Here is a 26,241-nt window from a genome sequence, read left to right as displayed (position 1 = left end):
CTTCTGACAAGCAAAGTCAGTGGGGAACCCGGATTCATATTAACTGTAGCTATGCATTTCACGACGGTGGTAATATGGGGCAAAACTCACCTAACCACTGTCTTGCTTAGCGATGGAAATTTGGTCGTAAGCGGAGGACTTCCTACGATATCCGGCATGAGAGCTGCACTGGTTTCCTTCAAAGCCACCTTTGGTGATGGGGACGTGGGGGCTTCTGCCCAGGAGCCCTAACAGGATCCGGAAGCCCCAGAGATTTCTTTGGGGTCCCTTCGGTGGGCAGCCTGGTGGCGCAGTGGTTAAATGCAGCACTGCAGGCTACTTCAGCTGACTGCAGTTCTGCAGTTTGGCTGTTCAAATCTCACCGGCTCAAAGGTTGATTCAGCCTTCCGTCCTTCCGAGGTGGGTGAAATGAGGACCCGGATTGTTGTTGGGGGCGATATGCTGACTCTGTAAACCGCTTAGAGAGGGCTGAAAGCCCTATGAAGCGGTAGATAAGTCTAACTGCTATTGCTATTGCTATTTTCAGTCCCAATTCCTGGCTTGAGGAATGGTGGAGTGGTGGTGTGGCCCGCCAGCAGAACTGGAGGCAGGCTCGGACAGTGAGGAGGGTTGGGGAGGAACCTGGGCCAGTCCTGGAGTCTGGGGAAGGCTCGGAGGAGGGCTCTGTGTCGGAGGCAGAGAGGGGGCCAGAGCCTCATGCCAGTTATCAGCTGCCTTCGGAGTCAGACATCAGTGAGGCAGAAGAACAGGGGGAGCCTGTTCCCAGTGTGTGCATGTGCAGAGTGGCCAGACGAAGGGAACAGCTAAAGAACAAGAGTCGACTTGGGAGTAAGGCCACAGGTGGACGGTGAATGGCCCCTCCCGGAGGGAATAAAAGGGGAGCGACAGGGGAGTGGAGTTTGCAGGAGACCATGAGTTCCCTTCATTGCTTCATGCCTCTCCTGGCCAAGGTCTGCAGAGATCGGCCTGGCAGCTCTCCAAGCCAGAGAAGGTCTGTGACTGCAAATCCTCCCTTGAGAGATTTTTGCTGGAGGTGAAGGAGCGAATAAATAAAAGGGGTTGTGTTTTTCTGTCGGGGCCAGGAGTTGGCTGAGGCTCTCGGGAAGCCTCGGTCAGAACAAGTGGCCAGCCTGTGCCTCAGTTGGTAGCCAGGACCCCCACTTGCATCTTAGCCTGTTTTTTGGGGGAGGGGAGAGGCTGTTGACTTAGTCGTGGCCGAATAGAAGGACACAAAGGGGGCCTCCCCTTCGGCCCCAAAGAAGGACGCCCGCTACAAAAGACGGCCACACACGGAGAGCCCCCTTTGAGTCGACGTATTTATTATAGATCCCGCTTCTTAACTGGCCTCCGGGAGGCGTTCGGTTTAATGAATATAATGAAACATTAAAAACCCAATCATTTAAGATTATTTTTTTAAGAAAATGTAGAACAGCATCACCAAGATGGAACGATGCATGATGGGAAGACTAGGAGTTTTTCGGGGGGGGGGGGAATAGCAATGGGGGTAGCCAGTGTCACTTCACAACCGTAACTAAAAAGGTTATAAAATGAGGTATAACACAGTAAATGACCCCACAGTCATCCTCCACCACCTCTACTCCACAAACTCTTATTCTCTCCTAGCACTGATGATGTTCCCTAGTTGGGTCATGAAATGTCTGCAAAAAAAACCATCAAGTTCAGAGAACGCCAAGGACCCCACAATCCTCCTCCTCCGTTCCACGGTTCCACCACAAAACCGCGCCCGACTAAACCGCGCCCGACTAAACCGCGCCGCTGACGTCATCAACAGGGCGACAACAGCGTGGAGACAGAAGCACGCTGTAAACCCTAACCCTAAAGCTAACCTTAAACCTAATCCTAACCCTTAACCTAACCCTAACCCTAATCCTAACCCTTAACCTAACCCTTAACCTAACCCTAAACCTAATCCTAACCCTTAACCTAACCCTAACCCTAACCCTAACCCTTAACCTAACCCTAAAGCTAACCCTAAAGCTAACCCTAAAGCTAACCCTTACCTTAAGTTGAATCGGCTTGCTTTCAAAGCACTATTTAAAGCGCCCTTCTTTCTCCGCGCTGGCTGTTGTCGCCCTGTTGATGACGTCAGCGACGCGGTTTAATCGGGCGCGGCTTAGTCGAGCGCGGTTTTGACGGGTCACGCCGTTCCACACACCTGTCTCCCATGTAAGACTGATGATATTACCTAGTAGGGTCATGAAACATTTCTAAGAAATCAACCCAGCTCAGAGAGCATCATCAAGGACTCCCACAGTCCAACCCCAAGCTACAAATAATTCCCTTCTATCGGTTTAATCCTGGTTTATGCAGGTGCGGGCTAAGTCCATCTACACTGTGCTCCATTATAAGGTATTTTGTTTCATTTCTGGCTTAACCCAGCGCCACGGACCCAGCTTTCGATGTTCCGAGGGCTGGTCTCTTTAAGATTTGGGCCGGGAGCAGGACATCCCCCGTGCCCCTTGGAGAATCCCCAGCAGGAGTCCCAGAAGGTGCGGGGGTCACCCCCACAAAGCTCCTTCAGGAGGCGGGGCGCCCACGAAGGGCCCGCAGCTGAGGACAACCCGCCATCCCCACGTCCTGCCCCAAATCCACTCTCCTCCCGCTCAACATTTGCCCGAGAATGTGATAAATTCCGTATTGATTCCTTCGGTCACGCTGTAAATTTTGCAAAAGATGATTAAATAGCTCAATCGTCTCTGCCGTTGCCAAGGCTCAATATTTTGCAGGCTGGCTGTATCGACCTCTCCTGCCTGCGAAGGCCGCCAGCTCAAACCCAGGAGCCCCAGATCGGCCATTAAACTCCGATGAGACCAGGATGTAAAAGCCAATCAGCTTTGGCATGCCGACACGGGCAGCGCCACCCGCGCCTGGCCGGCCACCAGTTTATGCCCGGTGTCGAAGCTTTTAAGAATAGTGTCTCCCCCCGTCCCCCACCCCAATGCAGCTAGAATTGTATTTGCACAACTTTGGAAAAGGGTGGAGAATCCCCATGGATGAGAAGGTGATAAGAAAAATATTAGAATGTGCAGAATGAACAGATCAACATTAGCAATTAAGGCAGGGGTGTCCATATTTGGGAACTTTAAGATCTGTGGACTGGCTGGCTGGGGAATTCTGGGAGTAGAAATCCACCCGTCTTATTAAAGTTTCCAAGTTTGGACACCCCTGAATTCAAGAGAGAAAGAGCAAACTGAATATTATATGATTTGGGAAGTATTTTATTAATGGTTGTAGAGAGAGAAAGGGAGTTTGGAAATGAAGAAAACTAAAAAATAAGTAGACAATACACAGATAAAGATATAAAACGGTTAGTACAGTGTTTCTCAACCTTGGTAACTTGAAGATTTGCTGGCTGGGGAATTCTGGGAGTTGAAGTCCGGACATCTTCAAGTTGCCAAGGTTGAGAAACACTGGGTTAGTATGTGTATGTTAAGAATAATGATGTTTAATGTTGATATATTATTACTAGAAGATAGAAGAAAAATGGACAGTTCTATAACATTTTAAGTGCTCGATATATTATAATACTAAACGTAGGGAAATAATGTTCCTATGAATGTGGAAGATGTGGCAAAAGAGGTGTTTGTGCCCAGACGACACGCGGCAGAAGGAAAGGTGGAATGTTTAGTTTTGTAATTGAAAAATAATAAAATAATAATAAAAGAGTTTCCTCACAACTCAGCCTTTCCGAAGTCCTTCCAGGACACGTGGGTTTTGTACCGGTAACAGTACAAGCGTTAAATGGTGTGAAATGGCACAGTCGGGGGAGCAATGCGCCTATGCGCAGGCATGCTTGGCGTCAGGAGTCAGCTGCCTTGATTGCCACTTGGCTTCTGGGACTAATTCAAGGTGTCCAGGTAGTCCTCGACCTACAACCACAGTGGAGGCTGAAATTCCTGCTGTTAAGTGGCCCCATTGTAAGGCCTTTCAGTGCTGTTGTCATATTTTGAAGGTGTTGTAAATGGGGGGCTATGCTTGAAAAGACCCCTACGGCCCCTGGGTGCAGGGTAGCTGAGGGGCTCTCTGAGTAAGGGATGGCTAACCTTTTTCTAAAGCAGTGTTTCTCAACCTTGGCAACTTGAAGATGTCTGGACTTCAACTCCCAGAATTCCCCAGCCAGCGAATGCTCCCAGGAATGCTCCCAGGAATTCTGGGAGTTGAGGTCCAGACATCTTCAAGTTGCCAAGGTTGAGAAACACTGTTCTAAAGGGATGCCAAAACTCTGCCTGCACCTGCCCACCCACCTGCGTATGCCCGAGCAACCCTTGCACGGGGAGGGGTTTTTCGCGCTCGGGGGCTTTTCTGGGGAGGGCGAAAACTGCCTCCCCCCGGCCCTCCAGAAGGCAGAAAATCAGCTGAAGGCTGCTGTGCCAGCCAATATGGCTCCCTCTGCCACCTGCGCTATAGTGGTTTATAATAAAATACAGACAGGTTTTTAAAAAATAGACACCTGGTTGGTTTCTCTACACTCCCCACAACAGAGGGAAACTGTAGATGGGTCCCTGGGAAGCACACCTGGGATCTTCCCTCCCTCCCTCTCTATCTATCTATCTATCTATCTATCTATCTATCTATCTATCTATCTATCATCTATCTATCATCTATCTATCATCTATCATCTATCATCTATCATCTATCTTTATCTATCTATCTATCATCTATCTATCATCTATCTATCATCTATCTATCATCTATCATCTATCTATTTATCATCTATCTATTTTCTATCATTTATCTATCATCTATCTATCTATCATCTATCTATCTATCTATCTATCTATCATCTATCATCTATATCTATCTATCATCTATCTATCTATCTATCTATCTATCTATCATCTATCTATCTATCATCTATCTATCTATCATCTATATATTTTCTCATTTATCTATCATCTATCTATCTATCTATGTATCTATCATCTATCTATCTATCATCTATCTATCTATCATCTATCATCTATCATCTATCTATTTATCATCTATCTATTTATCATCTATCTATCATCTATCTATCTATCTATCTATCATCTATCTATCATCTATCATCTATCATCTATCATCTATCTTTATCTATCTATCTATCATCTATCTATCATCTATCTATCATCTATCTATCATCTATCATCTATCTATTTATCATCTATCTATTTTCTATCATTTATCTATCATCTATCTATCTATCATCTATCTATCTATCATCTATCTATCTATCATCTATCATCTATATCTATCTATCATCTATCTATCTATCTATCTATCTATCTATCTATCTATCTATCTATCTATCTATCTATCATCTATCTATCTATCATCTATCTATCTATCATCTATATATTTTCTCATTTATCTATCATCTATCTATCTATCTATGTATCTATCATCTATCTATCTATCATCTATCTATCTATCATCTATCATCTATCATCTATCTATTTATCATCTATCTATTTATCATCTATCTATCATCTATCTATCTATCTATCTATCATCTATCTATCATCTATCTATCTATCTATCATCTATCTATCTATCTATCTATCTATCTATCATCTATCTATCTATCATCTATCTATCATCTATCTATCATCTATCTATCTATCATCTATCATCTATCTATTTATCATCTATCTATTTATCATCTAGCTATCATCTATCTATCATCTATCATCTATCTATCATCTATATCTATCTATCATCTATCTATCATCTATCTATCTATCATAAATCTATCTATCTATCTATCTATCATCTATCTATCATCTATCTATCTATCATCTATCTATCATCTATCTATCTATCTATCTATCATCTATCTATCATCTATCTATCTATCATCTATCTATCTATCCATCCATCCATCCATCCATCCATCCATCCATCCATCCATCTACACACACACACCACTGTGTTCTTGCAGTGATGAGCTTCCCTAGTGAGGTCATCAAACGTCTGCAAGAAAAACCACCCAGCTCAGAAAGGACCAAGGACCCCACAGCCCTCCCCCTCCCCCCCTTCCCTCTCTCCTTCTAGATCAATCCCCCTCCCCCCTAGCACTGATGCTGTTCCCTAGTTGGGCCGTGAAATCTCTGCCGGAAAACAACCCAGTTCAGAGAACACCAAGGACCCCACAATCCTCCGCTCCACACACCTGTCTCCCAAGTAACCTGATGATGTCACCTACTGGGGTCGTGAAACGTCAACCCAGCTCAGAGAGCACCAGGGGGGGGGGGGCACAGTCATCGCCAACCTCCTCCTCCTCTTCTCTTCCAAGCCTCCCTCCTTCCTAGCGCTGATGATGTCCCCTAGTTGGGTCATGAAACGTCTGCCAGGAAGCCACCCAGCTCAGAGAGCACCGAGGAGCCCACAGGTCAACCCAGAGCTACCAGAGAAGACCCAGAGCCTGATCTTTGGGGGGGTGGGGGGAGTGGAGGCGTCAACCCTTTGGAGAGCAGGCGCCCGTGGCTACCCAAGGAGACGCTTCCGCCCCTCCTCTCACTCGGAGCTTCTTGTGGTGGGCTCCAAAGTCAGGGAACCCTGGCAAGCAGAGCGGAGAAGTTCTTCCAGCCCCTCTTCCTCCCTCTGCTCTGCAAAGCCCCACCTGCTTTTGAAGTGTCCGTGCAGCCTCCCCCCCCCCCCCCCCAATATTGGAAGTGCGTTTATTTTACCGGAAAGAAGGGCGATCATGTTAATTCAATCACAGAAGGGCTCTGGAGGACAGGAGTCTCTTCCTATTACTTTAACCAGCCATGTAGAGCAATAAGGATGTCGAGCCTTGTCAGGGATGACGGCTGATGACACCACCCCCACCCCCATCTCCTCCTCCTCCTCCTCCTCCTCTCGCTCCCAGCGCCTCTCTTCCTCCCGACACACATCTCACACCTACCTGCGTGGCTCAGTGCGGGGCGTGCAGGCTCACCCCGCACTTGGGAGTTGCTGCTGGAAGGGCGTGCGAGGTTGCGGCCCTTTGGAACTTGATGACTACAACTCTTGCCTTCAGAGTTTGTTTGTTTGTTTGTGTATTTTGTGAGATTTCTATCCCGCCTTGATTGCTTTTATATCTCAAAGGCATTTCATTTCTTTCATGAGCACGGAGGGAGGTGCGGTTGCCTTTGAAGGTCCTGAAGTGGGAAGGTTCAGCATTTGATCCCTACCTGAGACAACCCTCGATCTTGACTAATTCTGCACGTTTATATCCATCCATCTACTTACTTACTTACTATCTATCTATCTATCTATCTATCTATCTATCTTAACTATCTATCATCTATCTATCCATCTTATCTATCTATCTATCTATCTATCTATCTATCTATCTATCTATCTATCTATCTATCTATCTATCTATCTATCTATCTTAACTATCTATCATCTATCTATCCATCTTATCTATCTATCTATCTATCTATCTATCTATCTATCTATCTATCTGTCTATCTATCTTAACTATCTATCTATCTGTCTATCTATCTTAACTATCTATCATCTATCTATCCATCTTATCTATCTATCATTATCTATCCATCTTATCTATCTATCTATCATCTATCTATCTCCATCCCTCTATTTAATTATCTTATATCCCTCTCTACCTACCTACCTACCTACCTACTTACCTATCTCTTTATCTATTTACCTACCAGTATTTATCTTTATCTATCTACCACTATCTATCCATCTATCTATCTACCTACTTACCTATTATCTATCTATCTATCTATCTATCTATCTATCTATCTATCTATCTACCTACCTACCTACCTACCTACCTACCTATCTATCTATCTACCTAGCTACCTACCTACATACATACATACATACATACATACATACATACATACATACATTCCATCTATATCTATCTATCTATCTATCTATCATCTGTCTATCTATCTATCTATCTATCTATCTATCTATCTATCTATCTATCTATCTCTTTATCTATCTACCTATCAGTATTCATCTATTTATCTATCCTACCAGTATCTATCTATCTCTATCTATCTGTTATCTATTATCTATCTACTATATATCTATTGCTCCTGGAGATGAAAGCGATGGCAAATCTAGACAGCCGACTAAAAAGCAGAGATATCAGCCTGCCAACAAAAGTGTGTATAATCAAGGCTTATGGTTATTCCCCGTTGCCATGGATGGCTGTGAAGGTTGGACCACAAGGAAGGCTGAGGGCCAAAGAATGGAGGCCTTTGAACTCTGGGGCTGGAGAAGACTCCTGCATCGAGTCCCTTGAACTGCAAGGCCATCCAACCGGTCAGTCCTAGAGGAGATCAACCCTGGCTGCTCTTTAGAAGGCCAGATCCTGAAAAGGAAACTCAAAGGCTTTGGCCACCTAGTGAGAAGGAAGAAGGACTCCCTGGAGAAGAGCCTCATGCTGGGAACAACGGAGGGCAAAAGAAGAAGAAGGGGATGGCAGAGGAGGATGGATGGAGTCCCCGAAGCAGCAGGCATGAGCTTCAATGGACTCCAGAGGATGGGAGAGGACAGGAAGGCCTGGAGGAACGTGATCCATAGGGTTGTGATGGGTCGGACACAATTTCTCAACTAACAACAAATATATCTATTATCTATCTACTGTCTATCTTTCTTTCTTTCTGTCTGTCTGCCTGTCTGTCTATCTATTCCATATTTATTATTTGTTTAAATAACTCAGGGCAGCAAAGTACTCCCTCCTTCACCTATTTTTACCACAACAACAACCCTGTGAGGTGGGAGGCCTGAAAGAGAGGCACCGGGCCTAAATCACCCAGCTGGCTTTCATGCCTATGGCAGGACTAGAATTTGTTTTGTGAGGCTTTTGAGCTACGTATTCCAAGAAAACAAAGATTTTGGAGAGAAAGGATCGTTTCATTGGCATGTCGGAAACGGGCGGGGTGCAGGCAGTAAAACGTGGGCAAAGTGGGGAACGCTGCATAGAAAACATGGACATTTTTTCCAACCGTCTTCTCTGTTTTCTTTCGGACAATCCGCCAGTGGTGCAGAAGTTGTGAATGCTAAAACGCTGGAGGTCTTTAAGAAGATGCTGGATAGCCATCTGTCTGAAGTGGTGTAGGGTTTCCTGCCTAGGCAGGGGGTTGGACTAGAAGACCTCCCAAGTCCCTTCCAACTCGGCTATTGCTTCATATGTATTATAGAGACTGGTCTGCCATTGGTCAGAAATTTATAGGGTGGAGGGTTTTGGACTAGAAGACCTCCAAGGCCCCTTCCAACTCTGTCCTTCATTCATTCTTTGCCACTGAAGTCAGAGTGGGTGTTCTGGAGAGACTGCATTCAGTGTGTCTTTATTACACTTCTATGTCCTACACACACACAAACACACACAAGCACACATGTGGATGTTCGCTTAGCAGTTTGACTGCCAAACACCAGTGAAGACGACTCCCCCCCCTCACCCACTGGTGGGCTTTTCAGTCTCCTTCCCGCTTGGCACCCCCCCCAAAACCCCTCGCCCTGGCGTTATTAACTAACTCAGGCCTCTTCCCAGCAGGTTCTCCCCCCCCCCCAACACACACACACACACACAATCCCTTCCCCGAGCCCCTCTATTGACAGCGAGATCCGGAATCTGGAGGAATCCAAGACAAATGATGAAGAGGAGGGAGTTAATAAAATTTGAAAAATTGAGAGCTGTCGCTCCACTTAAACTTTTTTCCAATACCTCCGACGGAAACATATTTCCCCAATGAGTGACCTTCGGCAGCTGCTCGGGCTCCGTCGTGCTGCACCGACGCTGGGGGTGAGCCGGCCTGCTATTTATCAAATATTATAAGTCAGGGCCCACTCCTACCGTGCCGAGATTTGGGGAGGGGGCGTCCCAGCGCCCCGCAGAGCCCCCGGGCGTTGCCCAGGTGTTGATTCTCGGCCGACGACAGCTAGTGGGAGGTGACGAATGGCCTCCCGCTCGGATCCCCAAAGGCCGGAGCCCCTCTCAGCAGACGTGGGGCTGGCTACGTCCAGGAGAGGCACTTGCTGCTCCGGAGGAGTGGGGAGGGCGACAGAAGGGGGCTGGGGGGTCAGGCCACGCCTCTCAGGACGGCCAGCAAGTGTCCTGCCACCGAGTTATTTATGAAAGCATAATATTTTATTGCCCTGGGTGGGTATCGGAGGAGGTAGGGATCGACCGGCAGAGTCTGGTGGGTCTATCAATTATTACAGCAATTAGTCAAGTCGTCACAGCCATTAACAGGGGAATTAGACCAATATTGGTGAGCCCTTATTAATAGATTGACGGCAGGAGGAAGTCCCGATGTTCTCCGAAGACGAGGAGAAGGGAGCCTCCAGGGAAACTTCTTCCTTGGAGACCCCGGCCATTGTCTCCTCACAAAGGAGCTTCATTTTGTGCCGGGTTTTCTCTTGAAAAGGTTATTGAGCGGCCTTCCCTGGCAGGCCATAGATAATGTCACCTGTTCGGATGGTCATTACGGGAGGCGACGACAGGGGCCAGGATGAACTCTGCGTGGGAAGTTTATGGCAGGCATTTTTCATTCCGTAAGCAAATATAGACAGGAGGACCTTGGAAGGGGCTAATTTGGGTCTCGGGGGGGGCTTCTCCTTCCGTGTCAGGGGTCTCGGGCTCCCCCTGGGCTTCAGGGGAGAAGCAGGCAGGGGCCCCTTTCAGAGAAGGGCTGTGATGTGCACCCCATCTTGATGCAAAAACGGGGCACTCCCCAAGGTGCCTGTTGCTCATCTCTGTACCTTTCTGGATTGTGATGGAGGAAAGCTGCCCTTCCCCCCCCTTCCTCCCCCCCTTCCTGGGGGGGAAGGGCCTTAACAATAACCAAGTCGGAAGGGACCTCGGAGGGCTTCTAGTCCAGCCCTTGTTCAAGCAGGAGACCCTGCACCAGGGATGTCGCAATTCAACCCTGAGCTACAGATATCCTGCTCCATCCTTTGGATGCTCTCTCTCCTCTGGCCTTCATCCGTGTCCCATCGTCCTTCCCTCTTTCAAGCCTTCCTCATCCCAGAGACGAGGAGGCCATAAGCAGAGGGCCTTGGAAGTCCCCCCCACCCCACCCAGATGTTGAGTTGCGTTTCTTCCTTTCCAGGTGCCAACCCCCTCCAGAGAAATGAAATGGGGCACACGCCTTTGGATTACGCCCGCGAGGGAGAAGTCATGAAGCTCTTGAAAAATTCAGCCACCAAGGTGAGGATTGGGGGGTTCGTTTCCTGCGGGCATCTCTCTCTTTCTAGCTGTTTCTGTTAATTATTTGAACCCCAAATTAGAGGGCATATATCAACACCCTAGAACAGTGTTTCTCAACCTTGGCAACTTGAAGATGTCCGGACTTCAACTCCCAGGATTCCCCAGCCAGCGAATGCTGGCTGGGGAATTCTGGGAGTTGAAGTCCGGACATCTTCAAGTTGCCAAGGTTGAGAAACACTGCCCTAGAAGTTAGACATGCACTTCAGAATGATCTTTGGTGGTGGTAGAAGTGAAAGCAGGGTTCCCCTGTACGAGTGAATGCGAAACATGCAGGAGGGTTAGCATTTTAGTTGGCCCTGGGTTTGCGGATGGCAGAATCCTGATCGAAGGAGCAAAAAGAGGTTAAAAACATGTGGGAAGAGCAGTGTGGCTGTAAGCTGGCCAGGGAGGGTAACAGGCCAGAGGTTTCCTCTTGAGTAGCGCACCAAGAAAGACAGTTTCTTAATTAATCTGAAGAAAACATGCGACAGAGTGGATCGAACGGAATACTTTGTGTAAAAGTATCGGAGAGGAAAGCTGGTTGCTCAATGCAATAGGAGAGCGAGAGAGAGAGAAAAAAATTGATTGATTGTGGTATTTATACGCTTGCATTACCTTTATGTTAAGTCAATAAGAATGACCACTTAAAAAACATTTCCATCGCGGTATCTGCCTGTGATGAAAGGCCAGCCTGTGGGATGGGATGCTTAGAAATAACTCACTATTGAGCAGCGCGCCAGTTGTTTGTTAAGTGTGTGGATAAATTCATAAGGAGTGCTTGCGGTGACAGTAGAGGCAGGTTGCTCCAAGACATAAATGTGCGTGTGTTTTATTTATTTTTACTTATTACATTTATATGACTGGCTGTAGCATATAAGCAACTATTTCCGTGTGTAAAACGATGATGCCGTGTTTCAAACACAGGCTTGAAGGCACCCAAAAATGTTAGGTAAATTGTAAAATGTGGTCAGAAGTACAGATTTTGAGAATTCACATGTCAAACCAAGATAGATGCAGGTAGTCCTCGGCTTACGACCACAATTGGGACCAAAATATATGTTGCTAAGTGAGACATTTGTTAAGTGAATTTTGCCACATTTTACAACCTTTCTTGGCCCGGTTGTTAAGTGAATCACTGCAGTTGTTATGTTAAGTGAAGTGAACCTGCCTTTCCAATTGACTTCGCTTGTCGGAAGGTCGCAAAATGGGATCACAGGGACACACACACACACACACGGGAAACTGCAACCGTCATAAGTATGCACCAGTTGCCAAGCGCCTGAATTTTGATCACGTAGTCCGCGGGGATGCTGCAACGGTCGTAAGTGTGAAGAACGGATCATAAGTCACATTTTTCAGTGCTGTTGTAACTTTGAACGGTCACTAAATGAACGGTTGTATGTCGAGGACTACCTGTAATACGCAACAGGGGAAAAAATGAAATGCAAATTATACTCTAAATCAGAGGTGTCCAAACTTGGGAACTTTAAGACTTGTGGACTTCAACTCCCAGAATTCAAACTTGGGAACTTTAAGACTTGTGGACTTCAACTCCCAGAATTCCCCGGCCGGGGAATTCTGGGAGTTGAAGTCCACAAGTCTTAAAAGTTCCCAAGTTTGGACACCCCTGGTCTAAATGGTGAATAATGAGATCAAACAGATACACCGGCTAGTCCTGGACTTGCAACCACAACTGAGGCCAAAATTTGTGTTGCTAAGCGAGGCAGCTGTTAAGTGAACTCTGGGTTGGGAAGGAGGCAGGTGATAGAAGTCCATTCTGTAATAGCCCTCTGGGAAGTGGATTCAGGACCACAGGCAATTATTCTCTGTATTTTACACACACACACACAAACACACAGGTCCGGTGTCTTTCTCGCTCAGTTATTTTTTACTAATTTGTGACAACCTTTGAGGTGACTTAGAAGGAACACATATTTCATGCTGGTACCCCAAATGGAGCCTTCTGGCTTCCTTTACGTTGACCCTCTACCAAAGCAATAGCAATAGCAATAGCAGTTAGACTTATATACCGCTTCATAGGGCTTTCAGCCATCTCTAAGCGGTTTGCAGAGTCAGCATATCGCCCCCAACAACAATCTGGGTCCTCATTTTACCCACCTCGGAAGGATGGAAGGCTGAGTCAACCCTGAGCCGGTGAGATTTGAACCGCTGACCTGCTGATCTAGCAGTAGCCTGCAGTGCTGCATTTAACCACTGCGCCACCTTGGCTCTTGGACCAAGGATCCGAAGGCCTTCCAGCTGTTACAGGTATGAGTAGTCCTGCCCTGGTTCTTGGTCTCTCCGGTCAAAAACCCAGTTCTGGAGACCTCACTTAAAAGAAATATTGATAGGATGGAGCAAATCCAGAGGCGAATGAATGAAAACAGCACAAAGTTGTAGGAGCAAAACGCATGATTGCCGGTGCTGAATGCGCCCAGCCTGGGAGACAGAAGAGAAAATGGGGAAGACGATTGAAACCTTTGGTGATCCTGACCTGGTGTAACCTCCTGACCACAAGACCCATCACAAGGCTCCCAGGTTGGCCCATCACAAGACCCTCACTTGGCACACCCACACCTGAAGCCTGCCAGGGTTCCAAACAGCATCCAAAAGTGAATCAGAGTCCGAGGCAAAGGATTCCTCAAAAGTTCCACTTTATGAAGAGAGCCATGTTGGCACATCTGGGAAAACCCGAATCTGAAATCTTCCAGTTTTCCCCACCCAGTTGGAAGTTCCAGATCTTTCCCCCACACCCACCAGTCCATCCCAGGGTCCAATCTCCCACTGCCACGCTGGCAGCTTCCACCCACCCAGTTCCGGTCAGGTGCAGAGACAAAGGATGACCTTGGCTTTCTAGAAAGAATGTTGTTATGGCTACATATCATCTAACTCCGTACAATCCCATTTTCCCACCATAGAAAAGGCATCGGAGAAGAATAGAAAGTGTGGTAGGCCAAAGATCTAAAAGGAAAGATGGCTTGCAAAGCCCTTATCAGCAGAAGAACGCCCCAATGACACCCCCTAAACTCTGCTGATGACGTCACCTCGCCTGCTAACCAAACGCTTAGAAAGCAACCCGCAAAGCTCGGAGAACGAACCTCATGAAACCTTTGGATATACGTATCGAGGGTGTGAAGGCGGCATTTTCAATATGAAGCAAAAATCAAGGACACGGCAGCATCCCCTCCAACTGACCGAAGGCACGTTCAAAAGTCACGTTGGGAAGGATGAGTTCTAACAAATACGACTTTTGCAACAGAGCAGCCAACGCCTGGAATGCTCTACCTGACTCTGTGGCTTCTTCCCCAAACCCCCATAATTTTAACCTCAGACTGTCTACTGTTGCCCCCTTCCTAAGAGGTCTGTAAGGGGGCGTGCATAAGCGCACCAGTGTGCCTTCCGTCCCTGTCCTAATGTTCCCTTGTATCCGCATTCATTTCATGTAGTCATAATCGTGTCTATCCTTACCATATTTTTCGGACTATAAGACGCACTTTTTTGTCTCCCAAAAGGGGGTGAAAATGTCTGTGCATCTTATAGATTGAATGTTTCCAAAATCCCACCCACCCGCCATTATTTGGCCTCTGCACAGCCTGTTTTGGGGGCTTTTTTCGGCCCATTTTGGAGGCTTTTTTGGCTTTTCTTGGCCTGTTTTTTAGCCTGTTTTCCCCAAAAAGCAAAGGCCAAAAAAAGCCTCAAAAACGGACCAAGAAAAGCCAAAAACATGGGGCAAAAAAAGCTTCGAAAATGGGCTGAAAAAAAGCCTCAAAATGTGCCAAAAAAGCCCTTAAAACGGGCTGAAAAAGCCTTTGAAATGGGTAGAAAAAAGGCTAGAAAAGGGCTGAAAATGAGGTGCACAGAGGCCAAAAATCTTTTTTTCGTTGTTGTTTCCTCTTCTAAATTTAGGTGGGTCTTATAATCTGAAAAATATGGTATATATGTTATCTAATACGTACATGCTTGATGAAATAAATAAAATAAAAAAATAAATAAACTCACGAAAGAGTCCTGGAACCAACTCCTGGCAGAGGCAGTGGGTGCCAGCCATCAGAGCTTAAACATGGGTTGGGATAAAGACAGACCCACCCTTTGACACAACTTAAGAATTAAAAAAAAACAAGTTTTAAAATAATAAATTAAAGAGAAAACCTCGAAGAGCAGACTTGAGACACCATTAGGACTTTTCTCTGCCGTCAGTTTCCCATGTGTCTGTGTTTCTAGAACAGTGTTTCTCAACCTTGGCGACTTTAAGTCCTGTGGACTTCAACTACCAGAATCCCCCAGCCAGCTGTGCTGGCTGGAGGATTCTGGGAGTTGAAGTCCACAGGACTTAAAGTCGCCAAGGTTGAGAAACACTGTTCTAGAATAATGGCTCATTTTTGGAATTGGCACCATCTCTGAGTGCTGGTGAACGGGATTATTCCAGTTGCTTTCCTCCTTGCCACCTCCACACATACAATGGAGGGGATCAACCCAAGGGAGAGGTTGACTGCAAAATCCAGAGGCCATCGGTTTTGGGGAGGGGGCAAAGGAGGACCGGCTAAAGCCGTCCCCATTTTAATTTGGGCAAAAGAAGCGCGCGGGGAGCTGGCATCCTTCTATCCCTGCGAGGAGGAGGAGAGAAACAATGTCTTGCCAAGTTTGATGAGCCCCCGGGGTCTTCTCCTGAAAGTGAAAGCTCTTCATTACTTAAAACAGTGTTTCTCAACCTTGGCAACTTGAATCTGGGAGTTGAAGTCCGGACATCTTCAAGTTGCCAAGGTTGAGAAACACTGCCTTAAAAGATGCTTGGAAGAGAGTTTTTGTGTCTATGGACCCTTCAGCCGTGGATGGAGGGAGAGAGACACAGAGAGAGAGAGAGAGACAGACAGACAGAGAGAGAGAGACAGACAGAGAGGGAGAGAGAGAGAGAGAGAGAGAGAGAGATGCTGTGATTTGTGGATAGACGGGAACCGCTGAAGGAAATGCGATTGTGCGCAGCACATAAAATCTTTCAACTCTTCCCGGCTTCTCGGGTGATGAATTCACCGCTTGGGGTGGGGATGCCGAGGTAGATGTGGAGAGCTTGTTCCTCCTGCCCCTTCCCAACCTTTGAGGATTTATGGGCCGCTCTCATGCCCGCTGGACTCATGCACTGGTGCTGCTAGTCCCATCCCTGCATTGTCTTCGCACCCCAGGGGACAAAGCAACAGGAGTTTCCACGGACGGCTTCCGTTGTGGGAAGGGCTCCCTTCTTACTTGTCATGGGATAGAACAGAAGGGACCTTGGAGGTCTTCTAGTCCAACCCTATACCGTTTCAGACAAATGGCTGTCTTAAAAGCAAAAGAGGGATGGAACACCCACAATTTTTTGACAACTTTGTGCCCACCTACACAAAATAATGGTCAGGTGATGGGTGGAGCTTTTTCTGGGGCAGCCCCTCCCTCAGTATGGAAGTCTCTCCTGGAAAAACAGGATGGTAGGGTTGGAAGGGACCTTGGAGGTCCTGTAGTCCACCCCCTGCTCAAGCAGGAGACCCTGTACCATTTCAGACAAATGGTTGTCTAATCTCTTCTTAAAAGCCTCCAGTGAGGGAGCGCCTGCAACTTCTGGTGGGAGGCTGTTCCACTGGCTAATTGTCCTCTCTGTTAGGAAGCTTCTCCTTAATTCCAGGGGGCTCCTGTCTTTGGTTAGTTTCCACCCGTTGCGTCTTGTCCTGCCTTCAGGGGCTTCACTTAACAATCATGTTACGGGTAGTCCTCTACTTATGACCATAATCGAGCCCAAATGCGAGCTATGCCCCATTTTACGACCTTCCTTGCCACAGTTGTTAAGTGAGCCGATGCAGTTGTTAACTTAGTCACAAGGTTGTTAGGGGAATCTGGCTTCCCCCATTGACTTCGCTTGTCGGAAGGTCGCGGAAAAGCAAATCATGCGACCGTCACAAATACGAGTCAGTTGACACATGTCCCAATTTTTCATCACATGACTGTGGAGAATGCTGCAACGGTCTTTGAAGTGTGAAAAACGTACAGGTGTAGGTCTTTTCAGTGGCGCTGTAACTTCCAGCGGTCACTAAGTGAACTGTTGTAAGCCGAGGACTACCTGCACTCTGCATTGCTTTATGCACCCTGACTCCAGCATTTAATAGCCTGCATCCAAGCCTGTTTGTTGAGCAGGGCCTGTCCTCACTATCTACATCAGTGTTTCTCAACCTGGGCGACTTTAAGTCCTGTGGACTTCAACACCCAGAATCCCCCAGCCAGCGCAGCTGCGCTGGCTGGGGGATTCTGGGTGTTGAAGTCCACAGGACTTAAAGTCGCCCAGGTTGAGAAACACTGATCTACGTCCATCCTGCTCCGTACCACGACAGCCACCAGTTCTCTAAAGCAGAATCCTGGAGGACTTCAACTCCCAGAATCCCTCAGTCAGCCTGGAGAATCCTGGGAGTTGAAGTCTGCCAGGCTTTTTGGAGACTTTTGCTCCAAAGCAGGGGTGTCCAAACCTGGGAACTTTAAGACGTGTGGACTTCAACTCCCAGAATTCTCCAGGCTGACTGAGGAATTCTGGGAGTTGAAGTTCCCAAGTTTGGACACCCCTGCTGTAAAGTATCCTGATATGCCATAAACACCCATTTTTTCGGCTTCAGCACAAAGTCCTTGAATTTGTTATATGAGAGAAAGAAAGAGAAAAGCTGGTTGAAATGTTGGCGGAATCCACCTGTCAATCATCTGGGATAATATATCCGGCAAGCAGCCCCCAAAATGCATTATGGGAGGGTTTTTTTTTTAGTTTGTTGGCTTTTTTGCAAGCATAAAAAAGCAAGAGAGAAAAGAATTGGCCTATATATTCAGAGAGACAGAGATGTATAGGCGGGGGAAAGGACTTGGAGGCCGGTGATATATGCAGAGCCCGAGGGGGCTGGGGGGAAGCGACAGGCTCCGTGCTCCAGGATTCAGCCCCGCGAGGAGGATCCTTTGGGATCAGCCAGGAAGTTATTGCTCCATATTGAAACATCAGGATGAATTGGGGAGGGGGGGAGGTTCTTCCCTTTCGACGGATTGGCTTGGTGGCTTTTTTGCTTTTTTGCTTTTTATTTTTTAAAAAACCTTCGGTCACAGTCGTTCCCATCACAGGAAAAAACTCCCTGTCCCACAATCAGTTCTGAGGCTGAAGAAGCACTTTTTTATGGTGAAAACGGAGAATGCTGATTAAATCAGGTATTGATGGAAGAGAATAGTTGTAGCTCAGGGTTGAATGTCCTCCCTTCCAACACCGATGAGGTTCTCTAGTTTGGTCATGGAACGTCTGCCAGAGAGCACCAAGGACCCCCACAGTCCTCTCCCTCCTCCTCATTTTCCTCTTCCTCCTCCCTTCTAGCACTGATAATGTTCCCTAGTTGGGTCATGAAACGCCTGCCAGAAAACCACCAAGCTCAGAGAGCACCAAAGACCCCACAGTCCTCTCTTGCAAGCCTTCTTCCCTTCTAGCCACTGATGATGTTCCCTAGTTGGGCCGTGAAATGTCTGCAAGGAAGGACCCCACAGTCTTCTTCCTCCCCTCCATAAACTACCTTCCCTTCTAGCACTGATGATGTTCCTAGTTGGGTCATGAAACGCCTGCCAGAAAACCACCAAGCTCAGAGAGCACCAAAGACCCCACAGTCCTCTCTTGCAAGCCTTCTTCCCTTCTAGCCACTGATGATGTTCCCTAGTTGGGCCGTGAAATGTCTGCAAGGAAGGACCCCACAGTCTTCTTCCTCCCCTCCATAAACTACCTTCCCTTCTAGCACTGATGATGTTCCTAGTTGGGTCATGAAACGCCTGCCAGAAAACCACCAGGCTCAGAGAGCACCAAAGACCCCCACAGTCCTCTCTTGCAAGCCTTCTTCCCTTCTAGCACTGATGATGTTCCTAGTTGGGTCATGAAACGCCTGCCAGAAAACCACCAAGCTCAGAGAGCACCAAAGACCCCACAGTCCTCTCTTGCAAGCCTTCTTCCCTTCTAGCACTGATGATGTTCCTAGTTGGGTCATGAAACGCCTGCCAGAAAACCACCAGGCTCAGAGAGCACCAAAGACCCCCACAGTCCTCTCTTGCAAGCCTTCTTCCCTTCTAGCACTGATGATGTTCCTAGTTGGGTCATGAAACGCCTGCCAGAAAACCACCAAGCTCAGAGAGCACCAAAGACCCCACAGTCCTCTCTTGCAAGCCTTCTTCCCTTCTAGCACTGATGATGTTCCTAGTTGGGTCATGAAACGCCTGCCAGAAAACCACCAGGCTCAGAGAGCACCAAAGACCCCCACAGTCCTCTCTTGCAAGCCTTCTTCCCTTCTAGCACTGATGATGTTCCTAGTTGGGTCATGAAACGCCTGCCAGAAAACCACCAGGCTCAGAGAGCACCAAAGACCCCCACAGTCCTCTCTTGCAAGCCTTCTTCCCTTCTAGCACTGATGATGTTCCTAGTTGGGTCATGAAACGCCTGCCAGAAAACCACCAAGCTCAGAGAGCACCAAAGACCCCACAGTCCTCTCTTGCAAGCCTTCTTCCCTTCTAGCCACTGATGATGTTCCCTAGTTGGGCCGTGAAATGTCTGCAAGGAAGGACCCCACAGTCTTCTTCCTCCTCTCCATAAACTACCTTCCCTTCTAGCACTGATGATGTTCCTAGTTGGGTCATGAAACGCCTGCCAGAAAACCACCAGGCTCAGAGAGCACCAAAGACCCCCACAGTCCTCTCTTGCAAGCCTTCTTCCCTTCTAGCACTGATGATGTTCCCTAGTTGGGTCGTGAAATGTCTGCAAGGAAGGACCCCACAGTCTTCTTCCTCCTCTCCATAAACTGCCTTCCTTTCTAGCACTGATGATGTTCCCTAGTTGGATCGTGAAAAGTCTGCAAGAAGAGAACCAAGCTCAGAGAGCACCAAGTCCTCCTCCTCCTTTTCTCCACAGACCCCACTCTTCTCTAGCACTGATGATGTTCCCTAGTTGGGTCATGAAACGCCTGCCAGAAGATCAACCCAGTGCAGTCAAAGGAAAGGTGGAAAGGACAACCTTGCCTTGTTGGGTCAGATCATTCAGCCAACTGTGAATCAAAGACCACGCCTGCTGTGACCGTTTTTGAAGAATACAATTACCCCCCCCCCCCCCCCCCGTGGAAGAAAGACGATGCCTTTCCTGGCCAAGGATGAAGCCCCTTTGCCTACCGCAAACCCTTTGGAAGGACTTGGGGCAGTGAGTTTGGTGTGAATAGATTTTTTTCTCTCCTCCCGTTCGTTTTGGAGAGTCGGAAAGCTGTGGGAGGCACAGGCGAAATTTTGGCCCGCCTCTTACTGGATTGGGCACACGAAGCTTAAAACTTCGGGGCTGCCAATGCCAGGGATCCTTGGGCAGCTGGACGAAAAGGCGCCACCAGGGTAGGGAAGGGCTATTGAACACAGATTTTGTGGTTTGGTGTTGGCTGCAGACGAACGTTGTGTCCCTGCAGTCACAATGACACAATAGCCTTTGGTGATCTGCTTCCAGAAGCCCACAGTTTCTTACGGGTATTTATCCACCTCTTGTCCAGGAGTGAAGGTTTTTGTTTATATCTGTGATGTTTATATTAAAAGGAGAAGCGAAGCGCGGCCTGCAGTACAAATGAGTTCAATATCGGTAATCAAAATAAAATTTCCCAGTTAGGCATAAATTATGCATCCTGTCGAAATTGGAAAAGCCTCATACCCCGAAAGAACACAGAAACGGCTTAAAGCAGGAGGAATATTTAGCCCGAACGGTGTAACTGCGCTTTGCAAATCGAGATTAAGGGTTGCTTAAAACCTCCCTCCTAAGGCCCAGGGCCATATCTGCTGCGGGGGTCTCCTTGCGATTCTGACGTGCCACATCACTGAACCCCTGCAGCTGACCTTGAGAACTGGGCAAAGGGGAAGAAGAATCCGAATAGAAGCCGGAAGGGACCTTAGAGGTCTTGTAGTCCAACCCCCTGCTCAGGCAGGAGACCCCCCACCTCATTTCTGACAAAATGGCAATCCAGCCTCTCTCCTTCAAAACCTCCAGGGATGAAGCTCCCACAACTTCCGGAGGGGGAAGGAAGGGAAATGGAAAGAAGAAAAAAAGAAAGAGGGAGAGTAAAGGAAGAAGGAAGGAAGGGAGAGAAAGGGAGAGTAAAGGAAGGAAGAAAAAGAAAGAAGAGGGAAGGAAGGAAAGGGAAATGGTAGGTGGTCCTCAACTTACGACCGCTTACTTCGCGACAGTTCAAAGTTACAGTCTCCCTGAAATCACGTGATCACCCCCCCCAGGCACGCCTGGCTTTCAGCAAAACCACGCCCATGGCAAGCAGTGGATTTGCACTTACAACCTCCATGTTCACTTAATGACTGAGTGCAACCACAGTGATTCGCTTAATGATCGCTGCAAAACAAAATTGTCGTAAAAGTTATCACCTACCTGAAAAGGGGAACCTATGGCCTGAATTTGAATTTTGGGCCAGGTATCCCCTCGGTCCCGTGATTGAAGCACTCTGCCACAAGGCCCGCCTTAGCCCTAAAACTGTAGCAAAGAAAGGGCGTTCACACTTACGACCGCCACGTTTGCTTAATCACTCGCACTTCCAAGTCTGATGATTCACTTTTAATTACCCTTGTAAATAAAACTTCACAAGATCAGATTGGTCACACGGCCAACCCGTTTTACAACCATTACAACTGAACGCCCATAATGAGCAGGCTCCATTGAAGTCATAACTTAAGGACTACCCATATTATGGCATCATACAAATGATGTAAATCAGGGGGTCTCCAACCATCCGGGCACCAGGAACCGGTTTCACGGAAGACCGTTTTTCTAAAGACTTGTGGGGGGGGGGGGTTTACACACACACAACCTGTTTCCTGCACATGCGCAGACGAAGCTTCGCGTCCCCACCCGCTGCTTGCGTGGTCCGGTCCCTAACAGACCCCGGCATGGGTTGGGGGTCCCGGATGTAAATGATCTGATCCGTGTGGTGGCACCTCAATCTGACTTCCACTCTGTTCAGGCCAAGAGCATTCTGGATTGTGCCCTGTGCCTGAGGCTCTTGAGCCTTATTTATTAATTTTTATTTATTAATTAGACTTATATACCGCTTCATAGGGCTTTCAGCTCTCTCTAAGCGGTTTACAAATTTTTTAGCAAATTGAGTCAGCAACTTGCCCCCACAGTCCGGGTCCTCATTTCACCCACCTCGGAAGGATGGAAGGCTGAGTCGACCTAGAGCCGGTGAGATTTGAACCGCTGAACTGCAGATCACAGTCAGCTAAAGTGGCCTGCAGTACTGCACCCTAACCACTGCGCCACCTCGGCTCCTCGCCTTGTCCTAGAGGGCAACCGATGTGATGTTCCCGTGGTTCGTCCATGAGGCCAATGTGGAGAAAAGACAGGACACGATCTTTCTCGGGATGGAGTGACGACCCAGATTGGGGGTCTGAGAGCCCCTTTTATTGAGATAGGACAAAGGCAGGAGGAGCAATAGCATGTGGTTAAAAACAGCCTGTAAAAGTACAATTTCTAATCTACTGCTCAGGGAAGTTCTGTCTATATATGGTCAAATCCTGGGCGTCATTGGTAGGGCACATCTCAGGATGTTATGTTATGCACTATCAGGATGTTATGGGGTTTTAGGAGTTTGTTTTCTCCTGTGTGGTTCAGCGTGGCTCTGCATGCCCTGTTATGAACTGGGCCATGGGTGACCCACACCTACACAAGGAACTATATTACAACAAGCCAAGCTGATTTTCCACCCCTGGCTCACCTCCCTCTTCTAGGACAGGGAAGATGGGGGGGCTGGGGAGGGAGTTTCCGAGGGGCTCCTGGAAACAGGGCTGCCCTGCAGCTCCCTCCAAGGTGGCCGGGGATCTCTCTGTCCCCCCGCAGGGAGCTTCCCTCTGATCCAGCCACTTCTCAGGCTGGGCAGAGCTGCGAAAGGGAGACCAGGATCTCACCAGCATCTCTCTTTTCCTTGCCCTTCCCACAGTTCCAGGAAGAGAAGCGCCGGAGAGAAATCGAGGAACGCCGGCGGTTTCCCCTCGAGCAGCGACTCCGAGAACACATCATTGGGCAGGAGAGCGCCATCGCCACCGTCGGAGCCGGTGAGACGGGGGATCCAACTCATTAAGCCAAAGACTGCTCCCACGTGTGTTGTTTGGACGGATGGGATGGAGGGATGGGTTGGAGGGATGGATACGATGAAAGAGCAGGCTAAGAAGCAAAGGGTGGAAGCTAATCAATGGGAGAAAGAACTAGAACTAAGGAGAAATTTCCTGACAGGGAGGACAATTAGCCAGTGGAACGGCTTCCCTCCAGAAGGTGTGGGGGGCTCCATCACTGGAGGTTTTCATGAAAGAATGGAGCAGCCATTGCTCTGGGTTGCTGTAGGGTCTCCAACTTGAGCAGAGAGGTGAACTGGGGCCGAGGGGTGTGTGTGTGTGTGAGTGGCAGGCATTAGTGCTACTGCATGAAGCTCCATTCGCGCAAATGGAGCTTCACACCTGAGTGCAAGCGCCCTCCGCTCACACGAGTGGAACTTAACGTGTGTGTGTTTGCCTATTTCTTCCACGGCCCGATTTCAAATGCAGCCCGGTTGTGGGGTTAGGATGCTCTGAACTAGAAGACCCCCAAGGTCCCTTCCAACCCTGTTGTTCTACGTTCTGTGAGTGCCAGCTTGAGAGGGGGTCTCTGCCCACTAGGTCCCAGGAGACAAACCCTGGTTCTGTTGTGCTCCACTGGCAACAGTGAGGAGGTTGGGGAGGATCCTGGGCCAGTCCTGGAGGCTGGGGAAGGCTCTGACGAGGGCTCTGCATCAGAGAGGGGGCCAGGGCCATCAGGGAGTTATGTGCTGCCTCCGGAGCCTCCAGAGTCGGACACCAGCGAGGCAGAGGAACAGGGGGAGCCTGTTCCCAATGCAGGCATGCACAGAGCTGCCAGGAGGCAAGAGCAGTTAAGAGAGAAGGGACGACTTGGGAGGAAGGCTTGGAGGTGATTGGCCCCTCCCATAGGACGTAAAGGAGGAGCAAAGGCACGGGAGCCTTTAGAGGAAGCAACTTGGTTCATGCTGGTTGGTTTAAATTCTGAAGCTCCCTTTTGACTCTGTGCTCCGTGTGGCCTTGCAAAGCTAATTGCCAGTTAAGTCTCCGGCAGCGTTTCAAGGACGATAAAGGTGGGTGCTTAGCAGCCTCATCCCGAAAGACTTTGGCAGACTACTGTCGGACTCTTTGCAAACTTTTTGGGACTCATTACGGGCTGTGAATGAATATAAGAAAGAAAAAGAGGGTTTGGGGGACTAAGCGTGTGCTTTTCGCTGCCTCAGGAAGCCTCGGCCAGAACCGTTTCCAGGCAGAGGGAGCCCCGTTCCTGTCCAGTTGCTAAAACCTCCGGGCTGGACTCCCGGCCTAGGAGGATTTCCACTTACGGCTCTTTCTCAGGGAGCCTAGTAAATGAAGCCATGGTCATAAGTTTGAACCTCGTTGCCAAGTGGCTGAATTTGGATCACATGACCCTGGGGTGCGGCAAGCGTGAAAGCCACTTTTTCAGTGCCGTTGTAACTTTGGACGGTCACTAAGTGAGCGGTCGTAAGGCGAGGACTGCCTGTAAAGTCCGAGATACGCAGAACCCACCCAAAGGGTTGGGAGCCTCGGCTCAGTCTCTTCCTCCACCCTGAGGCAGAAACCCCCGGAAGGCTCAGCTAGGAAGTAGTGGGAGGGGGGGCTGTCCCGGAAAACGGGGCCTCCAAGTGGTCTTTGGAGATGGGGGGGTGGGGGTGAGAGGAGACGGGTCCCCCGTGCACACCCACAGCTTGCCACCTGGGTGGGGCTGAAGCGGTGCTGGCAGGCAGCTGGGGAAGCTAATTCAGAGGCAGTGATTAATGGGGAGGGGTCCTCTCGCATGGGGGAGGGGGGCTGCCTTGGGCACAGGAGAGAGCAGCTGCCTCCCTTCGGGAAACTCTCCTGATTGAATTACGGGGCGCAGGCACCCTTCGCTCTTGGGCAAGGACCAGCTGCCCTCTGCCCCCCCCCCCCCCCCGGCCAGAGCGGGTGGCTCTTCCTCCCACTGGGGTTGGCCTGGCTGTGGATTTTGGGGAGCAGCGGCCAGCTGGGGTCCCTGGTGGGCTCTGGGCACCCAGCGCCCCCTCCTCTTCCTCTTTCTTTCTTTCTTTCTTTCTTTCTTTCTTTCTCTGCCTTCCTTCTTCCTTTCCTTCCTTTACTCTCTCCCTCTTTCTTTTTTCTTCCTTCCTTCCTTCCCCTTCTTTCTTTCTTTCTTTCTTACTTTCTCTTCCTTCTTTCCTCTTTTACTTCCTTTATTCTTTTTCTCTTTCTTTTTTCTTCCTTCCATTTCCCTTTCCTTCCTTCCCTCTTCTTTCTTTTTCTTCCTTCCTTTCTCTCCCTTCCTTCCTTCTTCCTTTACTCTCTCCCTCTTTCTTTTTTCTTCTTTCCATTTCCCTTCCTTCCCCCTCCTTTCTTCCTTTCTCTTTCTTTTTCTTCCTTTCTCTTTCTTTTTCTCTCTTTCTCCTTCCCTCCCTCCCTTTTTCTTTCTCTCCCTTCCTTCTTTATTTCCTTCCTTTACTCTCTCCATTTCTTTTTTCTTCCTTCCATTTTCCCTTCCTTTCTTCCCCCTCCTTTCTTTCTCTTCCTTTTTCTTCCTTTCTATATCTTTCTTTCCTTCCTTTTTCTCTCTTTCCTTCCTTCCCTCCCTCCCTCTTTCTTTCTTTCTCTCTCTTCCTTCCTTCTTTCCTTCCTTTACTCTCTCCCTCTTTCTTTCTTCTTCCTTCCTTCCATTTCTCCTTCCTTCCTCTCTCCCTGCCCCCACTCTCTCCTTCCCTCCTCCCTCTTCTCGGTTTTTAAGGCCTTGTGAAAGGCCAGCAAGGGGTGGGGGGGGGTCTGTCTAATCTCGGAGGGGAGGGTATCCCACAGAGCAGGGGCCGCTGAAGAAAAGGCCCCTCTTGTAGCTCCTCCAGCAGCCAATCGAGAGGGCTGGGAAGCCCCAGAGAAGCCGAAGGGCTGTTGCTTCGGCT

General features: G+C 48.4%; 1 protein-coding gene across 2 annotated transcripts in view; it reads left to right on the top strand.

The window, feature by feature from the left end:
* The window catches only part of CLPB (caseinolytic mitochondrial matrix peptidase chaperone subunit B), an 83,432-nt gene that overhangs the window by 32,845 nt on the left and 24,346 nt on the right, over positions 1-26,241 (top strand). For both annotated transcript variants that reach the window (XM_032219538.1, XM_032219537.1), the window contains exons 6-7: positions 11,085-11,182; positions 23,209-23,323. In XM_032219538.1, coding sequence (XP_032075429.1) covers positions 11,085-11,182; positions 23,209-23,323 — 213 coding nt within the window. The remainder of the gene's footprint in view (positions 1-11,084; positions 11,183-23,208; positions 23,324-26,241) is intronic.

The sequence above is a fragment of the Thamnophis elegans genome, chromosome 6, assembly GCF_009769535.1.
Source record: "Thamnophis elegans isolate rThaEle1 chromosome 6, rThaEle1.pri, whole genome shotgun sequence".
In the NCBI taxonomy this organism is placed as follows: Eukaryota; Metazoa; Chordata; class Lepidosauria; order Squamata; family Colubridae; genus Thamnophis; species Thamnophis elegans.
The sequence above is the reverse complement of the archived record's forward strand: the minus strand, read 5'-3'. Positions and strand labels throughout refer to the sequence as shown.